The sequence below is a fragment of the Pelodiscus sinensis genome, chromosome 15 (genome assembly GCF_052426305.1).
Source record: "Pelodiscus sinensis isolate ZL-2025 chromosome 15, ASM5242630v1, whole genome shotgun sequence".
NCBI classification, from domain to species: Eukaryota; Metazoa; Chordata; order Testudines; family Trionychidae; genus Pelodiscus; species Pelodiscus sinensis.
The window spans coordinates 2,591,212-2,612,717 of NC_143066.1; the positions used below are offsets into that span (position 1 = coordinate 2,591,212).

General features: G+C 43.5%; 1 protein-coding gene across 5 annotated transcripts in view; it reads left to right on the plus strand.

Moving 5' to 3' along the window:
* The window catches only part of IFT140 (intraflagellar transport 140), a 214,143-nt gene that overhangs the window by 52,132 nt on the left and 140,505 nt on the right, over positions 1 to 21,506 (plus strand). For all 5 annotated transcript variants that reach the window (XM_075898985.2, XM_075898987.2, XM_075898984.2 and 2 more), the window contains exons 6-9: positions 5,831 to 6,006; positions 11,885 to 11,976; positions 18,823 to 18,929; positions 19,438 to 19,586. In XM_075898985.2, coding sequence (XP_075755100.2) covers positions 5,831 to 6,006; positions 11,885 to 11,976; positions 18,823 to 18,929; positions 19,438 to 19,586 — 524 coding nt within the window. The remainder of the gene's footprint in view (positions 1 to 5,830; positions 6,007 to 11,884; positions 11,977 to 18,822; positions 18,930 to 19,437; positions 19,587 to 21,506) is intronic.

A 21,506-nucleotide genomic window follows, 5' to 3' on the forward strand; every position in this document is an offset into this window, starting at 1 on the left:
CCCTGCTCCGTGGGAGGGGGGAGTCAGGCCCAGAGGAGGTGTGTGACGGGGCTTCCCTCCTCTGGGGGGTGGAATCCTGGGAGGAGGCTGGCGCAGGGGACTCTCTGCCCCCATTAACCCCCTGCCACAGAACCCTGTCCCTTGCCCTCCTGGCACCCTGTTCTCGCTCTCCCCCGCCCCCAGCCACAGAACTCTGTCCCCACTGGCACCCTGTTCCCTGCCACAGAAACCTGTCCCCTGCCCTCCTGGCACCCTGTTCCCTCTCCCCTGCCCCTAGCCACAGAACTCTGTCCCGACTGGCACCCTGTCTCCTGCCCCAGCACTCACTAGTACCCTTCTCCAGTACCATGTCCCCTGCTCCCACCAGCACAGCTGGGGCCACATTAGTTGGGGCCACATTAGTGCGGGGCGGCTGGGGCTAAAGGGTTAAGCCCCGTGCCCTGCTCCCGAGCGATCACTGCATTCCACAGCTCAATTGATGGTTCTTCAGTGTTTGCACATCCTACCATCAGGAGGTTCCTCAAGGCCTCTCCAATCTACCTGCGTGGAACCTGGAGCTGGTTCTCCACGCTCTAACCCGTGCTCTCTTTGAGCCAATAGCAGCTGCTCCACATTTAATGATGATACTCAAACTTACATTTCCGCTAGCCATCACCTCCGCCCGCAGAGTTGGAGAAATAGCAGCCCTAATGGCAGTGCCGCCATACACCATCTTCAGCAAAGACAAAGTCACACTGTATCCACATCCATCCTTCATTCCACAGGCTTGCTCAGACTTTCACATAAATGAGCCAATCATACTTCTGTCTTTCTACCCTAAGCCACACGCGAGTGTTCGTGAGGCCCTGCTTCATTTGCTAGATGTTCGTAGATCATTTGCCTTCTATTTAGAGAGAACTTGAACCTTTTGCAAAACAAACCGCCTACTAATTTCAGTAGCAGAACGCTGCAGAGGCCAACCCCTCTCATCACAAGGGATCTCAAACATTATTGTTACTTGCATTCAAAAGTGCTATGCTATACGGAATAAACCACTGCCAGAGACACTTAAGAGCTCATTCTACGAGAGCTATAGCAACCTCTACGGCCTTCCTTCATGGAGTTCCTCTTAAATATATTTGTCGAGCGGCCACACGGTCCACCAAAGATATTTTCATGAAACACTATGCAATTTCTCATAAGTTATCTACTGACACTACGGTAGCATCTGCAGTGCTCTCGACTGTCAATAAGTAGTGACTCTGTTACCTGCCTTCCTTATACTCGGGAACTGCTACACAGTCACCAACAGTGGAGCACCCACAGGGACACTACTCAAAGAAGAAGAGGAAGTTACTCACCTTGGTGCAGTAATGACAGTTCTTCGAGATGTGAGTCCCCAAGGGTGCTACACTACCCGCCCTCGTCCCCACTTTGGAGTTTCTTATTATATCTTGTAGGTACTGGGATGGATTCGAGGAACTGGTGGGAGCCAGACAACATGAGAGATCAAACGGCATGAGGCACGTGCCGCGCATGCATGGTCCAGCTGACCACTGCTCATGAAAACTCCCATCTGCAGTGCCGGAACGACCCAACACCAACAGTGGAGCATCCACGGGGACACACATCTTGAAGAGCCATCGTTACTGCACCAAGGTGAATAACTTCCTCCTTTCAGCACAGCAGGCAGAGAGCTTGGTGGGACAGATACAGCTCATGGGACATATCTTACCTGCCCTTGGTGTAGACCATGGAGTGCCTTTTGCAATAAAAATAAATGAGAAATTACTAATATTTCAAATATTTCTTTTTCTGATTGTGTTACTTCCCTTGAAAAGTTATATTGCAAACATTTCTAAAGCTTTCATCACCATACTAAAATAACTCGTAGATTATCGGACCTTAAGAGAGATCTTTGCTTTAGAGTAGATAAACCATTTTAATGCTTGAAATTTATCAACAACTTTCTCACTTTTATAATGGTGTTTTACACACACAGAATTGTTGTAATGACTCCATGCTGCAATTGCTGCACTTATTTAGACTCCTGACATGAGATTTCTAAAGTGTTTTATATCCAGGCTCTAATCTGTTCAAAGTACCCTGAGCTGTACCCTGAGAATGCACCCTTGTTGTATATTCTACTTTTTTTGCCAGCATCATTAATTTATTTACTACTTTGTCTCTTCCAGGCCATTAATAGAGAAGAGAACAGCATTCATCCCAATATATCTCCCCCTGAACAGCATCAACTCTCTGCTACCCTTTGTCTTGAGAGTCTAATCCAGTTCCTTTGTCCACTCAATTAGCTGAGCACTTGATAACTTTTTTCAGAAAAGTCTTTTGTGTGAAAACTTTCTTAAAATTCAATTAAAAGTCTTAACTAACCCTTTCCCTGGGTACTGGAGAGGACCTTGAAACAGTGGGTGGTCTTATGCATATGATAATTGGTGCTTTGTGTTGCAATAGCCAAGTGTGACAGAAGGACTGAAGGACACAGTTCAAAATGAGATCTAAAAAGTGACCATTTATTGTCATTAAAGACCACATGGAACTGTCAAAAGAATGTTGCTCACCCTAGTATCCTGGCCAAATTACTGTTGTGATAATTATATGCTCCCTAACTAAATTCCCCTTGCAGTTTCAGTAAAGTACGCTGTTCTCCATTTCATGGCTAAAGCCTTGAACCTGAACAAGCTCTGTGCAGATACTCTGTTTAGGTTAATGGGACTTCATGTGCAGGGCTCTGCCTACGTGAAGGGTAAGCAATAATTTTTGATAAGGGGCCACTCCAAGATTTTGGAAAGTGGTTGAGGGCCACACTCTTCCATGATATTAATGGAGGAGGTGCAGGCTCTGTGATGGTGGTTGGGTGCAGAAGGGAGCTTGGGGTAAGGGACTGGGGTGCAGGAGAGAGAGTGGGGTTTGGGAGGGAGTTGGGATGAAGCAGGCAGTTGTGACCTAGGGCAGGGGACTGGAATGTAGGGGTTTGAGATGTGACCTAGGGTAGGAGAGGATTGTGATCTGGGGCAGGAGATTGGGGGCCAGATCTGAAAGGGGATATGGGTGCAAGAGGGGGACAGAGGGTTTGGGTATGTTGAGTGGGGGGGCAGAGAGTTGGGGCAGGAAAGGGCTGGGGTGCCAGAAGCAGGCTGCGGCCAGGAGACTTACTTGTCAGTTGTCAAACTAGCCTGCCTGACTGCAGAGCTTAAAATGTTCCCAGCCAGCCAGCCTACTTGACTGGCCATGTGCTTCATGAATAACTGAGCCCAGGAGAGGAGGCATGAGTCTTCTTAGCTGCCTGTTATTCTAACACGCAGCTCCCATTGGCTGGTTTCTGCCAGAAAGCAGCCAATGGGAATATGCTGGGGGCAGGACAGCTCCTAAAACTTCCCCCATCCCCTCCAGGTTTAAAGCAGAAACAGAGCCCTGCAGCCACATTTCTGCCTGGTGCACAGGGCTGCGGACCAAGCTGGGGAGCCTGCCTCGGGCTCCCAACTGCCTCTGCTACCCGGATCCGGTGGCTTGGCAGGCTGGATCCGGCCCCACGGGCTCTATTTTGCCCAGGCCTGGCCTACATGCAAATCATTGTAGACTCTGATACTGAACTGTGGAAAGTGGTGGGTAAATGCAAAGTGTTAAGCTGTGGGGTAGTGAAGCCACAATAATGGTTTCATTAAAGAATTGAATGTAATAAAAGAGAAGAAAGGAAGTATCTGTTAAGTGTTAGTTTTATTCCAGAAAAAAAATGAAACACATTATTTTTTGTTAAACAGAGATTTTAATTTTCTGTGCCGTAGGAATTTGAAGGGAGTGGTGTATCTAATAGTAGCTTGGAAATAAAAACAAATTACTTTTGTAATTAGGACTCTGCTGTTTTACTTTTTTTTCAGAATTCCTTTGTATGGAGATTTACACTAAATTTATGGGGTAGATTACCGAGTATCTGTAGCTTACACAAAACTCCCTTTTTTATAATTTTCTGGTTTTGATTTTTTGGGAAAATGTGTATTATTTAATCATTGAGGGTGTGTCTACACAGCAACATTATTTCGAAACAACTAGCATTATTTCAAAATAACTTAGTCTGCGTCTACACAGCAGGCAATTATTTCAAAATGATGTCAAAATACTGTCAAGCTGGAGGACTTCTTACTCCAACGCCTGTAACGTTCGTAGTACGAAGAGTAAGGGAAGTCGGCAGAAGAGTGCTCTATTTTGAAATAAGTGCTGTGTAGATGCTCCCAATTTCAAAATAAGCTATTTCGACATAAGCTATACAATTGATGTAGTTCAATTTGTGTAGTTTATTTTGAGTTAAACTCGGCTGTGTAGATGCATCCTGATTTAATGTGCCCCACTATGAAAGTGCTACATTAATGATATACTGACATGGTTTGCTAAGCAATGATGGGTAATCCGTTAACCAGTTACCTGGTAAGCATCACCCCATTGAGTGATACTTACCAGGTAACAATTAACCATTTCCCTGAGAGCAACCAGCCCCACAGCTGGTGGCTGGGGCCAGAACCCAGCTCCGGCAGCGAGACCCACACGGTTGGTGGCTGGGGCAGAGCCAGCCCTGGAAGCCGGCAGCCAGCCCCAGCCACAGCATAGGGGCGAGGACCCGGAAGCCTGCCCCAACCCCAACATAGGATCCAGAAGCTTGTGGCCAGTGGCTGGCAGCCAGCCCAAGCTCTAGCATGGGGGCTGGTGGCCAGCAGCAAGCCACAGCGTGGTGGCCAGGAGTGGCTGCCTCGCAGACTGCCCTGCCCGGTATCCTACTTGGTCCGTTAACTGATTAAATGTTAGGTTAATCTAACGTTTAATTGGTTAACTGATTAATTGGGATTTTACATAAGAATGACCATACTGAGTCAGACCAAAGGTCCATCTAGCATACCTAATCTATACATGGCAGCAGATTTCTCAAATTCCAGTGACGCAATTAATGTTTCAGTATTAACTTAAGCGCTGCCTTATTGCAAGCTCCACACTAACTAACGGGAACTTTCTTTCCTATGTAGTGTCCTATGGGTTTCGCACTCAGCAGATTAAACAAGTTGTTGTAGCCTTATTTAATTTAAGGCTGGCATTTCTCCGTAGTTGAATGTTTGTTTGTTGAAGCCACTGTGTTATTTGCTGTCGTTCTTTTTGTAAGGCACTGTATTTGGTTTCTGTTTTTCATTTCCAGTTTATGTTGTTTCTTCAAAAACTAAGGAGAGTCACATAGAAAAACTCTTTTAATGTAAGTTAGGTTGTTCTGTTCTATTTTAATGAAATTGTCCTTCTACAAATACACAGTTATGGTCAACACCCAAACTTCTCTTTTTCTAACTAAATGAATATAAAATATTTAACTTTTTACTGTCGTCTTTCCACAACACATTGCTAATGTCCAACATTTCAAAAAATGTCATGCATTGGTAACTAGAACTATACAGACAAGAAAGACACATATGTTAAATGTAGATGACCTTTTAAGATTTTTTGTAGTTTTGCATTACTTTGAAGAAAAGAAATCAACTTTTTACATGTGTTGTTCTTATTTAAACTACTACACTGACTTAGCTCCAACAATGTATAAGAAGAGAAATAAAAATGTGGATGTCGATTTTAGCTGGGTGCATTTGCTAGCTTTTCCGCATTTGAGGAATATGTTGTTGAAGTGGAACAGAGTAACCTTAACCAAGATTAAACAATGTTTATTTTTGTTCTCTGTAGCCTTGACTCTGAATTATTTATGTTTGTGGGTTTGTCAGATCATTAACATTATTGATCATAAATTGTTGTGGTTTACAGGTGTATTGGAACAGAATAGCATGTAATTGGCTTGTATTTACTGCAGGGTCTGTGCATTACGTGAATGAAAAAGGAAAAACAAGCCATGCATTGAGCACTGACAGTCCAATCCAAAAGCTCTTGGTCATGGAGAAAAGTGATTTTTTGGTGGTAATAACAGAGAACCTCCTATTGTCCATGTACACAATCACTCTTGAAGGAGAAACAGAGGAAATCATGAAGGTAGGTGAGGTAGACTGCGGAGGGAGGGTGGTAAAAGTGTTGCTGAGATACATCATCAGTCTGTATAGATAAATAGCTCCTCTTTTACTTTTGCCAGCTTTCTGTTGTGTGACAAATTGATCAGGGATCACCGTTATCCTCTAGACAAAACCCCACTCTTTAAGGAAATACATATTGCTTCTAAGATGGAGCCAAGAATTGTGGTGTTTAATTCAGAAGTATGTTTTTTCTCTTGCATCCCTGATTTCTCTAGTCTAGCCTTCTTTGTCAGGGCCTGCTCACTCCTGTCCCTTTTTGAAGTGCACACACATCTCAGAAACCTTTATGCTGGTAAAACACTCAGTGCCTCTTAGGCTGTGTCCAGACTCAGGGTTTTTTTTCGAAAAAAGTAGCCTTTTTTCGAAAAAACTTCACCTGCGTCTAGACTACAGCCGCGTTCTTTCAAAATTAAATCGAAAGAACGCGGCTTTTCTTTCGACGGCAGTAAACCTCATTTCACGAGGAAGAACGCCTTTTTTCGAAAGTGCTCTTTCGAAAAAAGGCGTTCTTGAATGCCGACAGGGCTTTTTAGAAAGAGAGCATCCAGACTCACTCGCTGCTTTCTTTTAAAAAAGCGGCTTGCTTTTTCGAAATTTCCGCTTGCAGTCTAGACGCTCTTTTTCGAAAGTATCTTTTGAAAAAGCCTCTTTTGAAAGAGGCTTGCAGTCTAGACATAGCCTTATTTACAATATTGGTTCCCACCAACCTTGTACACTGCTCAACCCTTACACCTACAGTCTTAGGGAGTCCTCGGCTCTTGAGGCATGCAGGGAAAAACAGTCTCTCTCCCCCTTTCTCTGTCCACTTCCTCCCTCCACCTTTTTGTATCCTTTGTCTAGTGACATTAGTAGTCCAGTTCTCCTCCACCCATCCATTAGGCACAGCTCTTCTTAATGAGGTCTGTTCTCCAGTATTTAATTGGAGCTGCAGTGACCATGTTTACTGGCTCAGGGGCTGTTGCTTGGCACTCTACCATACCTTCCTTTTCTTCATTGTTGCCCCCACCTTAACCCATTCATCCCCATTTGTCTTCATAGACACTGAATATATCCTCCCTCTTTCTGCAGGTCATATATATTTGTATATACTTTGTGATGCAACAGCCAACAAACATTTTTAAAATACCAGTTTTTTCTGCTAGCAAGTTGTCAGGATGAATGACAGAGTTCAACCATTCTTTACTTTAATTTTTAGTACCATTTGAGCAAGGGTCTGATGGGGGAAGAAAAGGTGGTGGTGGTAGCGGTGGCAGCATTCTTAAAATGTCCAGTCCCAGCATCACTGGATGCTTCTATTTAAAAAGTTGTACTTAACATATAACTAACTTAACTATAATATTACTATAACAGTTATATTTTTGCCATTAGTCACTGGCATTATCATTCCATTATGAAGAATGAATTCAGTATCTACCTTTCTTAGAGCTTCTGTTTTTGTCTCCAGACTCAGGATGATGGTTGTAAAATGAGCATGAAACCCCAAAGGCTAGAAATATAAAAATAATAACATTCTGCAGAAATTGATGGAACCACTCATTAAGGGCTGCATAGGCTTTCACTCAAAAGTGGCTTTATTCAACCCCAACATCCAGCCTGGCCACAAGTTTAAAAATACAATGATGTTGATGTTACAGCTCCTTTTACCTCTCCTTTATTTAAAACAGATTAATTCTGAGTAATAATGGTCCTGAGAAAATGCCTCTTCCCCCTGCTTCCATATTTCCCGATGCCTGAACTTTGCTGGAGTTTGGAATCTTAATCTAAGCCTGAATTTTATTTCTTGTGTCTGTCTGTGGCTGAGGCTACTTTTTAACAAAGCTGCAAGACATATCTGTTTGCATATGTCTTTCCAGCTGATTAAGTCCTTATTTCCAAGCTGACTGGGAAAACTATTAACAGCAGTGGACTTTTGTCCTTTGATCTCATAGAATCACAGGACTGGAAGGGACCTCGAGAGGTCATTGAGTCCAGCCCCCCACCCTCCAGGCAGGACCAAGCTCCGTCTACACCATCCCTGACAGATGTCTATCTAACCTGTTCTTAAATATCTCCAGAGAGGGAGATTCCACCACCTCCCTTGGCAATTTATTCCAATATTCGACCACGCTGACAGTTAGGAATTTTTTCCTAGTGTCCAATCTAAACGTCCCTTGCTGCACTTTAAGCCCATTACTCCTTGTCCTGTCCTCAGAAACCAAGAGGAACAAATTTTCTCCTTCCTCCTTGTGACGCCCTTTTAGATATTTGAAAACCGCTATCATGTCCCCCCTTAATCCTCTTTTTTCCAAACTAAACAACCCAGTTCATGAAGCCTGGCTTCATAGGTCATGTTCTCTAGACCTTTAATCATTCTTGTCGCTCTTCTCTGTACCCTTTCCAATTTCTCCACATCTTTCTTGAAATGTGGCGCCCAGAACTGGACACAGTACTCCAGCTGAGGCCTAACTAGTGCAGAGTAGAGCGGCAGAATGACTTCACGAGTTTTACTTAAAACACACCTGTTGATACAACCTAGAATCATATTTGCTTTTTTTGCAACAGCATCACACTGTTGACTCATATTCAACTTGTGGTCCACTATGACCCCTAGATCCCTTTCCACCATGCTCCTTCCTAGACAGTCGCTTCCCATCTTGTATGTATGGAACTGATTGTTCCTTCCTAAGTGGAGCACTTTGCATTTCTCTTTATTAAACTTCATCCTGTTTACCTCTGACCATTTCTCTAACTTGCTAAGGTCATTTTGAATTATGTCCCTATCCTCCAAAGAAGTTGCAACCCCACCCAGTTTGGTATCATCTGCAAACTTAATAAGCGTACTCTCTATCCCAATATCTACATCATTGATGAAGATATTGAACAGTACGGGTCCCAAAACAGACCCTTGCGGAACTCCACTTGTTATCCCTTTCCAGCAGGATTTAGCACCGTTAACAACAACTCTCTGAGTACGGTTATCCAGCCAATTATGCACCCACCTTATCATGGCCCTATCTAAGTTATATTTGCCTAGTTTATCAATAAGAATATCATGCGAGACAGTATCAAATGCCTTACTAAAGTCTAGGTATATGACATCCACCGCTTGTCCCTTATCCACAAGTCTCGTTATCCTATCAAAGAAAGCTATCAGATTAGTTTGGCATGACTTGTTCTTCACAAACCCATGCTGGCTATCCCTATCACTTTATTACCTTCCAACTGTTTGCATATGATTTCCTTAATTACCTGCTCCATTATCTTCCCTGGGACAGACGTTAAACTGACTGGTCTGTAGTTTCCTGGGTTGTTCTTATTCCCCTTTTTATAGATGGACACAATATTTGCCCTTTTCCAGTCTTCTGGAATCTGTCTATGTACTTCATCTTGCTTTATGCTTTGGAAACACTCAGGGCACGTTTACACAACAACATTATTTCGAAATGATTAGTGTTATTTCGAAATAACTTAGTCCACATCTACACAGCAGGCAATTATTTTCTAAATAATGTTGGAACACTGTCAAGCTGTAGGACTTCTTACTCCGACGCCTGTAACCCCCATTGTATGAGGAGTAAGGGAAGTTAGAAGAAGAGTGCTCTATTTCAAAATAAGTGCTGTGTGGATACTCTCAATTTCAAAATACGCAATTTTGAAATTAGCTACGCAATTGATGTAGCTCAATTTGTGTAGCTTATTTCGAGTTAAGCCCTGCTGTGTAGGTGCACCCTCAGTTACTTCAGTGGTGGGTGCCAAAATGATAACTTTTAGCTAGGAGAGTTAAAGTTTAATTTAAAAACAAAATACCGCCTGCACCAAATTTCTAGTTTCTCTCCTTGTCTCTTACTTGTCATTGATAGATTGTTGCCCTGATCTCTCCTCCTCCTCTTAGTCCTTTTGCCATTTTTCCCATTAAGCATCAGTGAGGGACTCCATAATGAACAAGGGAGGAAGAGGCCAGGATGGGGCAAGAGGGGGAAGCACAAGGAAGGAGAACTGTTAAGGGAATTGGCTAGTCATTGCTGAAGGTTTTAAAAAGTGACTTTCAGTGGAAACCAGAATTGGATTTTGTGACCTTTTTTGTTGCCTTATGGATTAGTCTACATCAGTTTTGCTTCAATTCAAGTGATAAATATCATTGTACTTGTGCAACCCTGCCCTTCAGTGCAGCTGGTAGTATTTATCCTGTTTTCAAGTAAGAGTAATTTCAGAGGCTATGTCTCCACTGCAGCGCTATTTTGGGATACCAGAGTATCCCGAAATAGCTATCCTGAGTCTTCATGGCAAGTCCCATTAGTTTGGGCTCACTATTCCAATGTCGCTGTAAACCTCATTCTACAAGGAGTAAGTGACGTTTCGGAATAGCGCTTTATTTCAAAATTTGGCACTGTGTAGACAGCGCCAAATGACTAAATAAGTTATGTTGAAATAGCATTGAAATAAGATACTCAATTGCATAGCTCAAATTGTGTATCTTATTTCAAGTTACGGTGGTGCAGTGTATACATACCCAGACAGACCTGTAATGGTGGAGCTTACTCCTCTTTGAAAGACCAGGGGAAGATCCACCAGTACAAATAGCAGCCTAGCAGTCTAAACTGCAGTTGTTGTACCTATAGAGCTACAGTATACTTAATAATAATCCGTATCTTTATGTTAAAATACTGGTCTGCCATGTCTCGAATATGCAATTACCTGACTTCATTAGTTATATGTATTTTTCCTACCCTCCGTTTCATTTGAATTGTAATTACATTAGCACCAAAACAGTTCAGATCTCATTCTAGTGGACTTGTAATAGACAACCCTTTGTTTTCTATTTTACACTGTTAATTCTGAAGCCATTATAGTAGAATATATGTATAGCTGCTCTACATATTACAAAACTAGAACCATTAAAATGTACACTAGTCTACTTAAAAATAAAAAGTATATCAATTGGCTTGTGAAGGGTTCTGTTCTTACTAAGTAAAGATGATTGTACGGTCTCTGTTGTTGCATGTGATTCTGTATTGTGAATACCTGCAGTATGTACTATTTATCAAAGCACATATGACCACTTAGCAAGCCTGATCTTATGCAGAAATAAATGGTGTTGAAGTAGTAGTCCTGGTTTTTATATCCTATGTCACTGCCACAATTATGACCTTAAAATCGCTAGTCAGTGGAAACTAATGCACACAGTTGCAGTTGATTGAACCATTAGAGACTATTACTTTTAAAAAGCTATTTAAAAATAGCAGAATTCAGAAAGGGATTGAACTTTTCTGTGTATAACTAGTATATATAATAGTTAGCCCTGACCCTAACAAACGGTGGAATAGATACTAAATCTTATTCTTTAGAATTTAAGGCAGCCTTTAACTATTAGGGATTAGGAGGACATTTACTTTAAGGGGCAGATTATCCCACATCTACTTATTGAAAGATTTTTTTTCCATCTTTCTCTGAAGTATCTGGTGCTCCAGTGTTGAAGACAGGATATGGGCGGGACAAGATGGTCTTTGTTAGTCCATTATGAATAGTGATAGAAATGTAGCCGTGTTAGTCTAGTGTAGCTGAAACAAAATACAGGACTATGTAGCACTTTAAAGACTAACAAGATGGTTTAATAGGTGATGAGCTTTCGTGGGCCAGATCCCCTTTTCATATGTGTTCATTTTTTTAAATTGTATCCTTTGGTATATATGGTTGTGACAGTTTTCTTCCAGTATTTGATCTGAGGAAGTCCTGTTTTTTGTTTTAGTCCATTATGGTGATTCTTGTGATCCTGTTTTCCTACCCAGGTATGCAGTGCTGACATCTGCTGTTTTACAGTTATGTCTTTTCTAATTGATGCTTTTTTATTTTATTTTTAACAGGTGAAGTTGAGTGGAAAGATAGGTCACTCTGCAGACATTATTTTAATTAACCATAGCCTCCTTGTTACAGCAATGGGTGAAACAGTCCTCAGGTAAGAATTTGGCTTGAGACTTGACAGCTGAAAGAATCTTGTTCAGAAGCGGACCAAAGAGTCAGATAAATCTAGCATGCCTTTGCTTTCTTAATATTTATCTAAGATAAGAAAATTAATATTTTCTGCTTATATCTCATTGTTTCTCATCTCATTCTTCGAAGGAATGAGTTGAAGCCTGTCTAATATTGTTGAATGCCTAAGAATTTTCACATGCTTTCCTTTCTGAGGCTATGTCTAGACTATGGAGTTTTGGTATCCTGGAAAAACTCTCCTGCGTCCAGGGGACACATCTGCTTTTCTGACATTTTTTGCAGAAGAGCAGATGTGCTCTTTCAGAAGCCCTGTCTTCCTTGTTTCACATGCAGTGTAGACATAGCCTCACATGGGGATCCCTATTTTATCCTCTGAGCTCTTTCCTCTCCTTTGCTTCTTTCTCTGGAAGCATTTGCATTAAGTGGAAGAAGGACTCTTGTGCCCTCCTGTCAGGAATTCTCTCTTCTTGCCTAGGATAACTGGCAAAGTGCTGGGGTGCTTATGTACTTTTTCTTTGGAACAGGGGTGTTGCTCTGGTTTACTACTATCTTGAAATATTCTGTGTACTTTTATTTCTTTGTATATTAAATAGGTTTTCTTCTCCTTTGGGGTTTCTAACCTCATTGCAACTGGGTCCTCCTTTAATATCTGTATTACTTCTTTATATTTGCATTTCATTAATATCAGTGGAATGCTAAGAATTGCACGTATTTTCAGCAGCATAAGAGGTATGCTTTTCTTACATAAGAAAATAAGAACGGCCGTAGTGGGTCAGACCAAAGGTCCATCTAGCCCAGTATCCTGTCTACCGACAGTGGCCAGCACCAGGTGCCCCAGAGAGGGTGGACCGAAGACAATGATCAAGTGATTTGTCTCCTGCCATCCCTCTCCAGCCTCTGACAAACAGAGGCCAAGGACACCATTTTATCCCCTGGCTAATAGCCTTTTATGGACCTAACCTCCATGAAATTATCTAGCTTCTCTTTAAACTCTATTATAGTCCTAGCCTTCACAGCCTCCTCTGGCAAGGAGTTCCACAGGTTGACTACATGCTGTGTGAAGAACTTTCTTTTATTAGTTTTAAACCTGCTCCCCATTAATTTCATTTGGTGTCGTCTAGTTCTTCTATTTAGGGAACTAATAAATAACTTTTCTTTATCGGCCCTCTCCACACCACTCATGATTTTATAGACCTCTATCATATCCCCTCTCAGTCTCCTCTTTTCTAAACTGAAAAGTCCCAGTCGCTTTAACCTCTCCTCATATGGGACCCGTTCCAAACCCCTAATCATTTTAGTTGCCCTTTTCTGAACCCTTTCCAAGGCCAAAATATCTTTTTTGAGGTGAGGAGACCACATCTGTACAAAGTATTCAAGATGTGGGCGTACCATAGTTTTATACAGGGGCAGTAAGATATTCTATGTCTTATTTTCTATCCCTTTCCTAATAATTCTTAGCATCCTATTTGCCTTTTTGACCGCCACTGCACACTGTGTGGAAGTTTTCAGAGAACTGTCCACGATAACTCCAAGATCTCTTTCCTGATTTGTTGTAGCCAAATTAGCCCCCATCATACTGTACGTATAGTTGGGGTTATTTTTCCCGATGTGCATTACTTTACACTTATCCACATTAAATTTCATTTGCCATTTTGTTGCCCGATCACTCAGTTTGGTGAGATCTTCTTGGAGTCCCTCACAGTCTGCCTCTGTCTTGACTATCCTAAACAGTTTTGTATCATCTGCAAACTTTACTACCTCACTGCTTACCCCTTTCTCCAGATCATTTATGAATAGGTTGAAAAGGATTGGTCCCAGGACTGACCCTTGGGGGACACCACTAGTTACCCCTCTCCAATCTGAAAATTTACCATTTATTCCTACCCTTTGTTTCCTGTCTTTTAACCAGTTCTCAATCCAAGAAAGGACCTTCCCTCTTATCCCATGGCCATGTAACTTACACAAGAGCCTTTGGTGAGGGACCTTGTCAAAGGCTTTCTGAAAATCCAAGTATACTATATCTACTGGATCCCCCTTGTCCGCATGTTTGTTAACCCCTTCAAAGAACTCTAACAGATTAGTAAGACAGGATTTCTCTTTACAGAAACCATGTTGACTTTTGTCCAACAAATTATGTTCTTCTACATGCTTCACAATTTTATTCTTCACTATTGTTTCAACTAATTTGTCTGATACTGAAGTTAGACTTACCGGTCTGTAATTGCCAGGATCGCCTCTAGAGCCCTTTTTAAATATTGGTGTCACATTGGCTACCTTCCAGTCATTAGGTACGGAAGCCGATTTAAAGGATAGGTTACAAACCACAGATAATAGCTCAGCAATTTCCCATTTGAGTTCTTTTAGAACCCTTGGATGAATGCCATCCGGTCCCGGAGATTTGTTAACGTTACGTTTTTTCTATTTGTTCCAAAACCTCCTCTAATGATACTTCAGTCTGGGACAGTTCCTCAGATTCATCACCCATAAAGGACGGTGCAGATTCAGGAATCTCCCCAACGTCCTCAGCCATAAAGACTGAAGCAAAGAAATCATTTAGTTTCTCCGCAATGGCTTTATCGTCCTTGATTGCTCCTTTTATAGCTCGATCATCTAGGGGACCCACAGGTTTTTTAGCATGCTTCCTGCTTCTAATGTACTTAAAAAACATTTTGTTATTTCTTTTTGAGTTTTTGGCTAGCTGTTCCTCAAAATCTTTTTTTGCTTTTCTTATTACATTTTTACACTTGATTTGACAGTGTTTATGTTACTTTCTAGTTATCTCACTAGGATTGGACTTCCACTTCTTAAAAGATACCTTTTTGTCCCTCACTGCTTCTTTTACATGGTGGTTAAGCCACGGTGACTCTTTTTTAGGTCTCTTGCTATGTTTTTTAATTTGGGGCATACATTTAAGTTGGGCCTCTATTATGGTGTCTTTAAAAAGTTTCCATGCAGCTTTCAGGGATTTGGCTCTAGTCACTGTGCCTTTTAATTTCTGTTTAACTAACCTCCTCATTTTTGTGTAATTCCCCTTTTTGAAATTAAATGCCAGGGTGCTGGACTGCTGAGGTGTTCTTCCCAGCACAGGAATGTTGAATGTTATTATATTATGGTCACTATTCCCAAGCGGTCCTGTAACGGTTATATCCTGGACCTGATCCTGCACTCCACTCAGGACTAAATCGAGAATTGCCTCTCCCCTTGTGGGTTCCTGCACCAGCTGCTCCAAGAAGCAGTCATTTAAGCTGTTGAGAAATTTTATCTCCATTTCTCTTCCTGAGGTGACATGTATCCAGTCAATATGGGGGTAATTAAAATCCCCCATTATTATAGAGTTCTTTATTTTGGTAGCCTCTCTAATCTACCTTAGCATTTCAATGTCAGTATCGCTGTCCTGGTCAGGTGGTCGGTAATATATCTAATATATCTACTGCTAATTTCATATTATTGGAGCATGGCATTACTATCCATAGCGATTCTATTGAACATGTTGATTCACTTAATATTTTTATTTCATTTGATTCTACATTATCTTTCGCATACAGTGCCACTCCGCCACCCACCCGGCCTGCTCTATCCTTTCTATATATTTTATATCCCGGTATGATTGTGTCCCACAGATTTTCCTCATTCCACCAGGTTTCAGTGATGCCTATTATGTCAATCTTCTCATTTAATACGAGGTACTCTAGTTCACCCATCTTATTAGTCAGACTCCTAGCATTTGTGTACAAGCACTTTAAAAATTTGCCACTGCTTATTTATCTGCCCTTCCCTGATGCATTGGATTCCTTTTTATGCGGTTGTTTGTCTGCTCTGGCCCATGGTTTGCCCACTCCCCTCCTCTCTTTCTGACTACAGCTTAGAGAATCTCTATCAATGGATTCTCCTCTAAGAGAAGTCTCCCTCCGATTTACGTGCATCTCCGCACCAATCGGCTTTCCCCCATCTCTTAGTTAAAAACTGCTCTATGGCCTTTTTAATGTTTAGTGCCAGCAGTCTGGTTCCACTCTGGTTTAGGTGGAGCCCATCCTTCCTGTATAGGCTCCCTCTCTCCCAAAAGTGTCCCCAGTTCCTAATAAATCTAAACCCCTCTTCCCTACACCATCGTCTCATCCGTGCATTGAGACTCTGAAGCTCTGCCTGCCTACCTGGCCCTGCACGTGGAACTGGAAGCATTTCCGAGAATGCCACCAAAGAGGTCCTGGATTTCAGTCTCTTTCCTAGCAGCCTAAATTTGGCCTCCAGGACATCTCTCCTACCCTTCCCTATGTCATTGGTACCTACATGTACCACGACCACCGGCTCCTCCCCAGCACTGCACATAAGTCTGTCTAGATGCCTCGAGAGATCCGCAACTTTCGCACCAGGCAGGCAAGTGACCATATGGTTCTCCTGGTCATCACAAACCCAACTATCTAGGTTTCTAACGATCGAATCACCCACTATTAACACCTGCCTCTTCCTAACAGGCATTCCCTCCCCCTCAGAGGTATCCTCAGTGTGAGAGGATACCGCAACATCCTCTGGGAGGAGGATCCCAACTACAGGATGGTTTCCCTCTGCTCCCATTGAATGCTCTGTTCCCTTGAGACTTTCATCCTCCTTAAGAGCACTGGGGCTCTCAGACTGGAGGTGGGACAGTACTACAGTGTCCCGGAAAGTCTCATCAGCATAGCTCTCTACCTCCCTTAGCTCCTCCAGTTATGCCACCCTGGCCTCCAAAGCCTGAACTTGGTCTCTGAGGGTCAGGAGCTCCTTGCAACGGGTGCACACATGTGCCACAGGGCAGGTAATCATACATGTGACACTCGACACAATAAACAGGATAGCCCCCACTCTGCTGCTGGGCTTCTGTCTCCATTTTTCTAATAAATAAGTTTAAGTATAAACTGGGATTCTTTTTAAACCTCTGGAGTATAGATTATTCTAAGAGTTATGTTTTAAAGAAGGTCAGAAGTAACTAGTGCCCTCTAACCTCCCTCTCCAAACTCTCCTGTTAGCTGTTCCTGGTCGCAAGCTCCCTGGTCGCTGAGTCACAGGCTTATATAGCTCTGGTAGCCCCTCCCCCTGACTGAGGCTCAGCCAATTAACAGAGGCTTCAAGATTTCAAACCTTTTAGAAGCTCCTTCAAACAAACAAAGAAACCAAACAAACAGACAAACACAAGCTCAGCACACTGCAAATAACTCCCCCACACACAAACACACACTCCAGACAGCCACTTACCATAAGGGTCCCGTTTTTACTCCTCTTTTACCTGGAGAACTCCGTCTCCAAACTCTCCTGTTAGCTGTTCCTGTTCTTGAACAAAGGCTTGCTAGGATGATCAGCGATAGTCACCTGGTTGGCATTAGGGGAATGGTTGTAAAACCCCAGAATCATTTTCTAATGATCAGGGAATACATTTCACTTCAGTGCTTTATTCTAGAAAATTCTCCTTGAATCCCAAGTGCTGTTAGCAGTTAATGGTGATGGGGAGCATTTTAAAAAAGATGGTGACCCGTGAGATGGGATGTAAAGGGATTTCCAAGCCCCTCTGTGTAAATGAGGTTGAAAAGGGCTCAAGGACAGCAGGAGGCCATGCTGATTCCCTAGAGTTCCGCAGCTGCCGACAAGTTTGCTTGGCACACCTTGGCCTAGCTGTCGGCTGAGGGACAGTGGTTCAGGCCCAGCCTGGGGTGCAGCCTGGGCTAACAGTTTATAAGGCCCAGCCCTGGGTCAGGGCGGGGCAGACAGACGAATGTCTACCAAAAGCAATTCAACAGTTTAAACCTCCGGCCGGGTCCCAGCTGGGCAGGGTTGGGTCTCATCACTGGCGGAGAGCCGACAAGTGCAGGGGTTTTGCTCCACAGGGGGAATCTGCCACACAAGGGAAAGAGTGGCGGGGGGATGCAGGCCCATCTGCTCCACTGCATCCCAGCCCAGGGTCCTGACAGTGGCAGCGCATCAGCCACTGGATCGACAGGGATCTAGGCCACAACACGCTGACTAGGTCTGTGGGTCAGCGGGGACCCAAGCCGCAATGCACTGCCCAATTGACCCCCATCTCCTCAGCCACTCCAGGGTCAGCTATCCCTGGACCGCTTCCCCCTGGGGGCCTACCAGACTCAGGAGCTGCTCCTCAGGGCCAGCTAGCGACGGAGGGGCTGGCAGGGTGTACCAGCTCAGACAGGGACTTAGATGGACCAGACTAGTCGTTGGAGCCCAGCGGGAGTCCCAGAGGTCTCGGCATGTATTCAGGCTGTGGCAGTGGTGTCAGCAGCCCAAGCCAAGCCTCGGAGTCCAGCAGGGCTCCTGGCAACTCAACCCAGTCCTCTCATTGGGGCTGGCATGGCTGAACCCTTTGTTGTGGCCTGTTCAGCTCCTGGGCTCTGAGTGAGCTCTCAGCTCTTATACTCCTAGTCCCGCCCTCCGGCTTCCTGTGGGCAGGGCTAGGTGAGGCTCGACTCGTCCCCCCAAAGGGCTTTAGGGGGCCCTTCCCTCTAAGGCCATATTGCTCTCTCAGACTTATTACAGGCCATAGGTTTCTAAATCTTTTTCCCTGCATGATCTCAGAAAACAGAGTAAATAATAAGTTAAAGGAAAAAGAAGGATTGCAAGGAGATAATTTTTAAAAATGAGTGAAAGTTAATAAGCGGCTTCCACACATTCCATAGTTGGCTGCTGACAGTTTAATTATCAAATGAAATCATTTGGGCATTCCAGCAGTAGAAACTATGTGCCCTGTGTTGTATCCCATTGAATCTGTTCAGTGAGACCCCAGGAAGGACATCACCTTTTAAAAGCCCCTTGTTTTCTGTGCACTTAGGTTCTGGGATTTGGAGAGGAGTGAGAACTATGTGCTCTTTCTAGATGTGCAGCTTGGCTTTGAAGCAGGGGAATGTGTAAACTGTGTCTCATACTGCACTGTTAAAGGTAAGAAATCTGGTGGGAACTGTGATCCTAGTTCAGAAATCTTGTGAAATGTCTGCCTTCGGTGCACTGCAGCGATTCTTTCATAGTTGTAGTTCTCGTGTCAGTGTGTCCAGCGGGGTACTTCTCAATGCTAACAAATCTGCTGTGAGGACCCTACACTGTGAACACAAATATGTGAGCGTAGCTGTTTAAGGTTCTCTTTTGACACAGTTCCATCTTGTAACACAGAAGGAATCTCAAACCTCCTACAGCCATTTGATACTTGCAGTTTCTTCTCAGGGAGGTTCAGGACTGGATTGTTGGCTCTAGTCAGCACAGAGAGATATTGGCAGGGCTAAATGGGGATGCCTGCATACTCTCTGTCTTTAGTGTGACAAATCTTTTATTTTCATGAGTACAACTCTGTTGGATTACAAACAAAACCAGATTTTGGCTATTTTTACTACATTTGATGTTTCTGGTTTTTCTGAACTTGCTTTGAAATATAGAAAAACTTTATTAATTACAGGCATCCTAGCAGCTGGTACCAATAAAGGGAGAATAGCTATGTGGAGGACAGCATCAGCGTCCAATCAGAGCACACTGGCTTTGGAGGGCAAGGACAGATGGAAGCTTCAGACCCCTACAGAACTGGAGGGGAATATCACTCAGATAAAGGTAAATCAGAAGAGGATCACTTTCCCCTTTGGATTGCTTGCTGTCAGAGGAAGATATTGGTAAATCGTTCCAATATTTTGCATATTCCTTGTATCCTCTTGTTTCCAAATATTAGACCTGGGAAGAGAACAGTGTCAGACAAAGCGGCCTAAATATAATACTTTGCATTTCTTTGACACTTTCCATCTGAGGAGGTAGATTAAATAAATAAACAAACAGCATTTTATAAATAATAAATTAACACTGTTTTTTGTGAAGAAGGTAAATATTATTCTCTTTCTAAAGGGGATGCAAACTGAGGCCCAAATTTTTAGAAGTATTTAGGTATTGCTGTGTTCAGTATTACAATGCCTAACTGATTTAGCTAGATAACATTCTAAGAATGGATCTAGGCATTCAGGGAGTGAGAGGAAAGTGCACCGTTTGCTGCTGCATTCCTCACTCTGGCTGGGGAGTGCAGGGGGCAGATAAACCTGGACCTGCCCCAGCCTGGGGACATGCACCCTTCCCCTGGCTGTGCCTGCTGGAGCTGCAGTGGCCATGGAGAGGTGCTTCCCACCTGGCCCCAAACTGCTGTGGTCAGAGGAGGCTTAGGTAGTCCTCTGTCTCTGGGACAGCCTACATATTGAACCCTTCATCTCCAGCCCCACCCCAGAGTCATAATTTAAATGTAGAAAAATAAAAATTGAGTTAAGGGTCCAGTCAAGGCTGGGTCAATCTTCTAGTGTACAGTATTGTTTTGCTGTCCTATTTTAACTTGTGAGGAACAGGCCTCCACTCCCTTTTAATTTATTTATTTAAGAAAGTGAGGAGTCCACTCATGACTGATTTGCATCTTTGCAGGTGGCGGAGGTCTGAGATTTCTTTATTCTTGTTTCACTTTAGAATGGAAAACAGAGAAATAATAGCAATGATAGTGCATGCTGTGGGTATGAATCAGGTGATAAGAATGGCCATACTGGTCCGACCAAAGGGTCATCTAAACCATTATCATCAAGCCCAGTATCTAGTTGGGTCTCCCACGGTGGCTAATGCCAAGCACCCCAGAGGGAATGAACAGAACAGGGAATTCTCAAGTGGTCACCTGTTCCCAGCTTCTGACAAACAGAGGCCAGGGCCACCATCCCTACCCATCCTGGCTAATAGCCATTGATGGACCTGTCCCCCATTCATTTCTTTAGGGTTTGTTTTGAACCCTGTTAAAGTCCTGGTCTTCACAACACCCTCTGGGAAGTAGTTCCACAGGTTGACTGTGCGCTGTGTGAAGAAATACTACAGATTGAACCTCTGTTAACCAAGACTCCCTGGTCCAGCAACATTGGGACCACAGATATTCCAGGAGGGCTGGTGGCTGGGCTCCCTGCAGCTGGGCTGCCTGGCTCCCTGTAGCTGAGCTACCCTATGCGCCGCATCTGGGCTACTAGGTACAACGTAGCAGGGCTGCCCAGCATGGAAGGAGCCCGGCACATTGCAGTGGAGCTGCCTGGCAGGCCAAGAGCCTGGTGCACAGGGAGCTGAGTGGATCAGCCATGCGGTGGGCTGCCCCATTTAAACGCTGCCTCTGTGCCTTTCAAAGGGGCAGCCGTGGAGCCCGGGATCAGCTGGGGAATTCTGCATTCCTCCTCCTCAGCGAGGGCTCTTGTACATTTCAAAGGAGGAATGTGGAAGTGCCTGTCGACTAGTCGATGGAAATTCCATTGACTAGTCAATTAACCGCATTTTAACATCCTTAGTATAGACACCATATGATATTCTCTGGTCTTAGCTATCCCTTTCTTGATGATTCTTCTTTGAATGCTTGCTCATATCGATTCCATTCAGATGTGTGTGGGGTCACTGGAGACTTTTGCCTTGGCAGTACTGGCCATGGGTCCCCCTTGAGTGTTGCACTCATGGGGTACATCTACACTAGCTCATTAG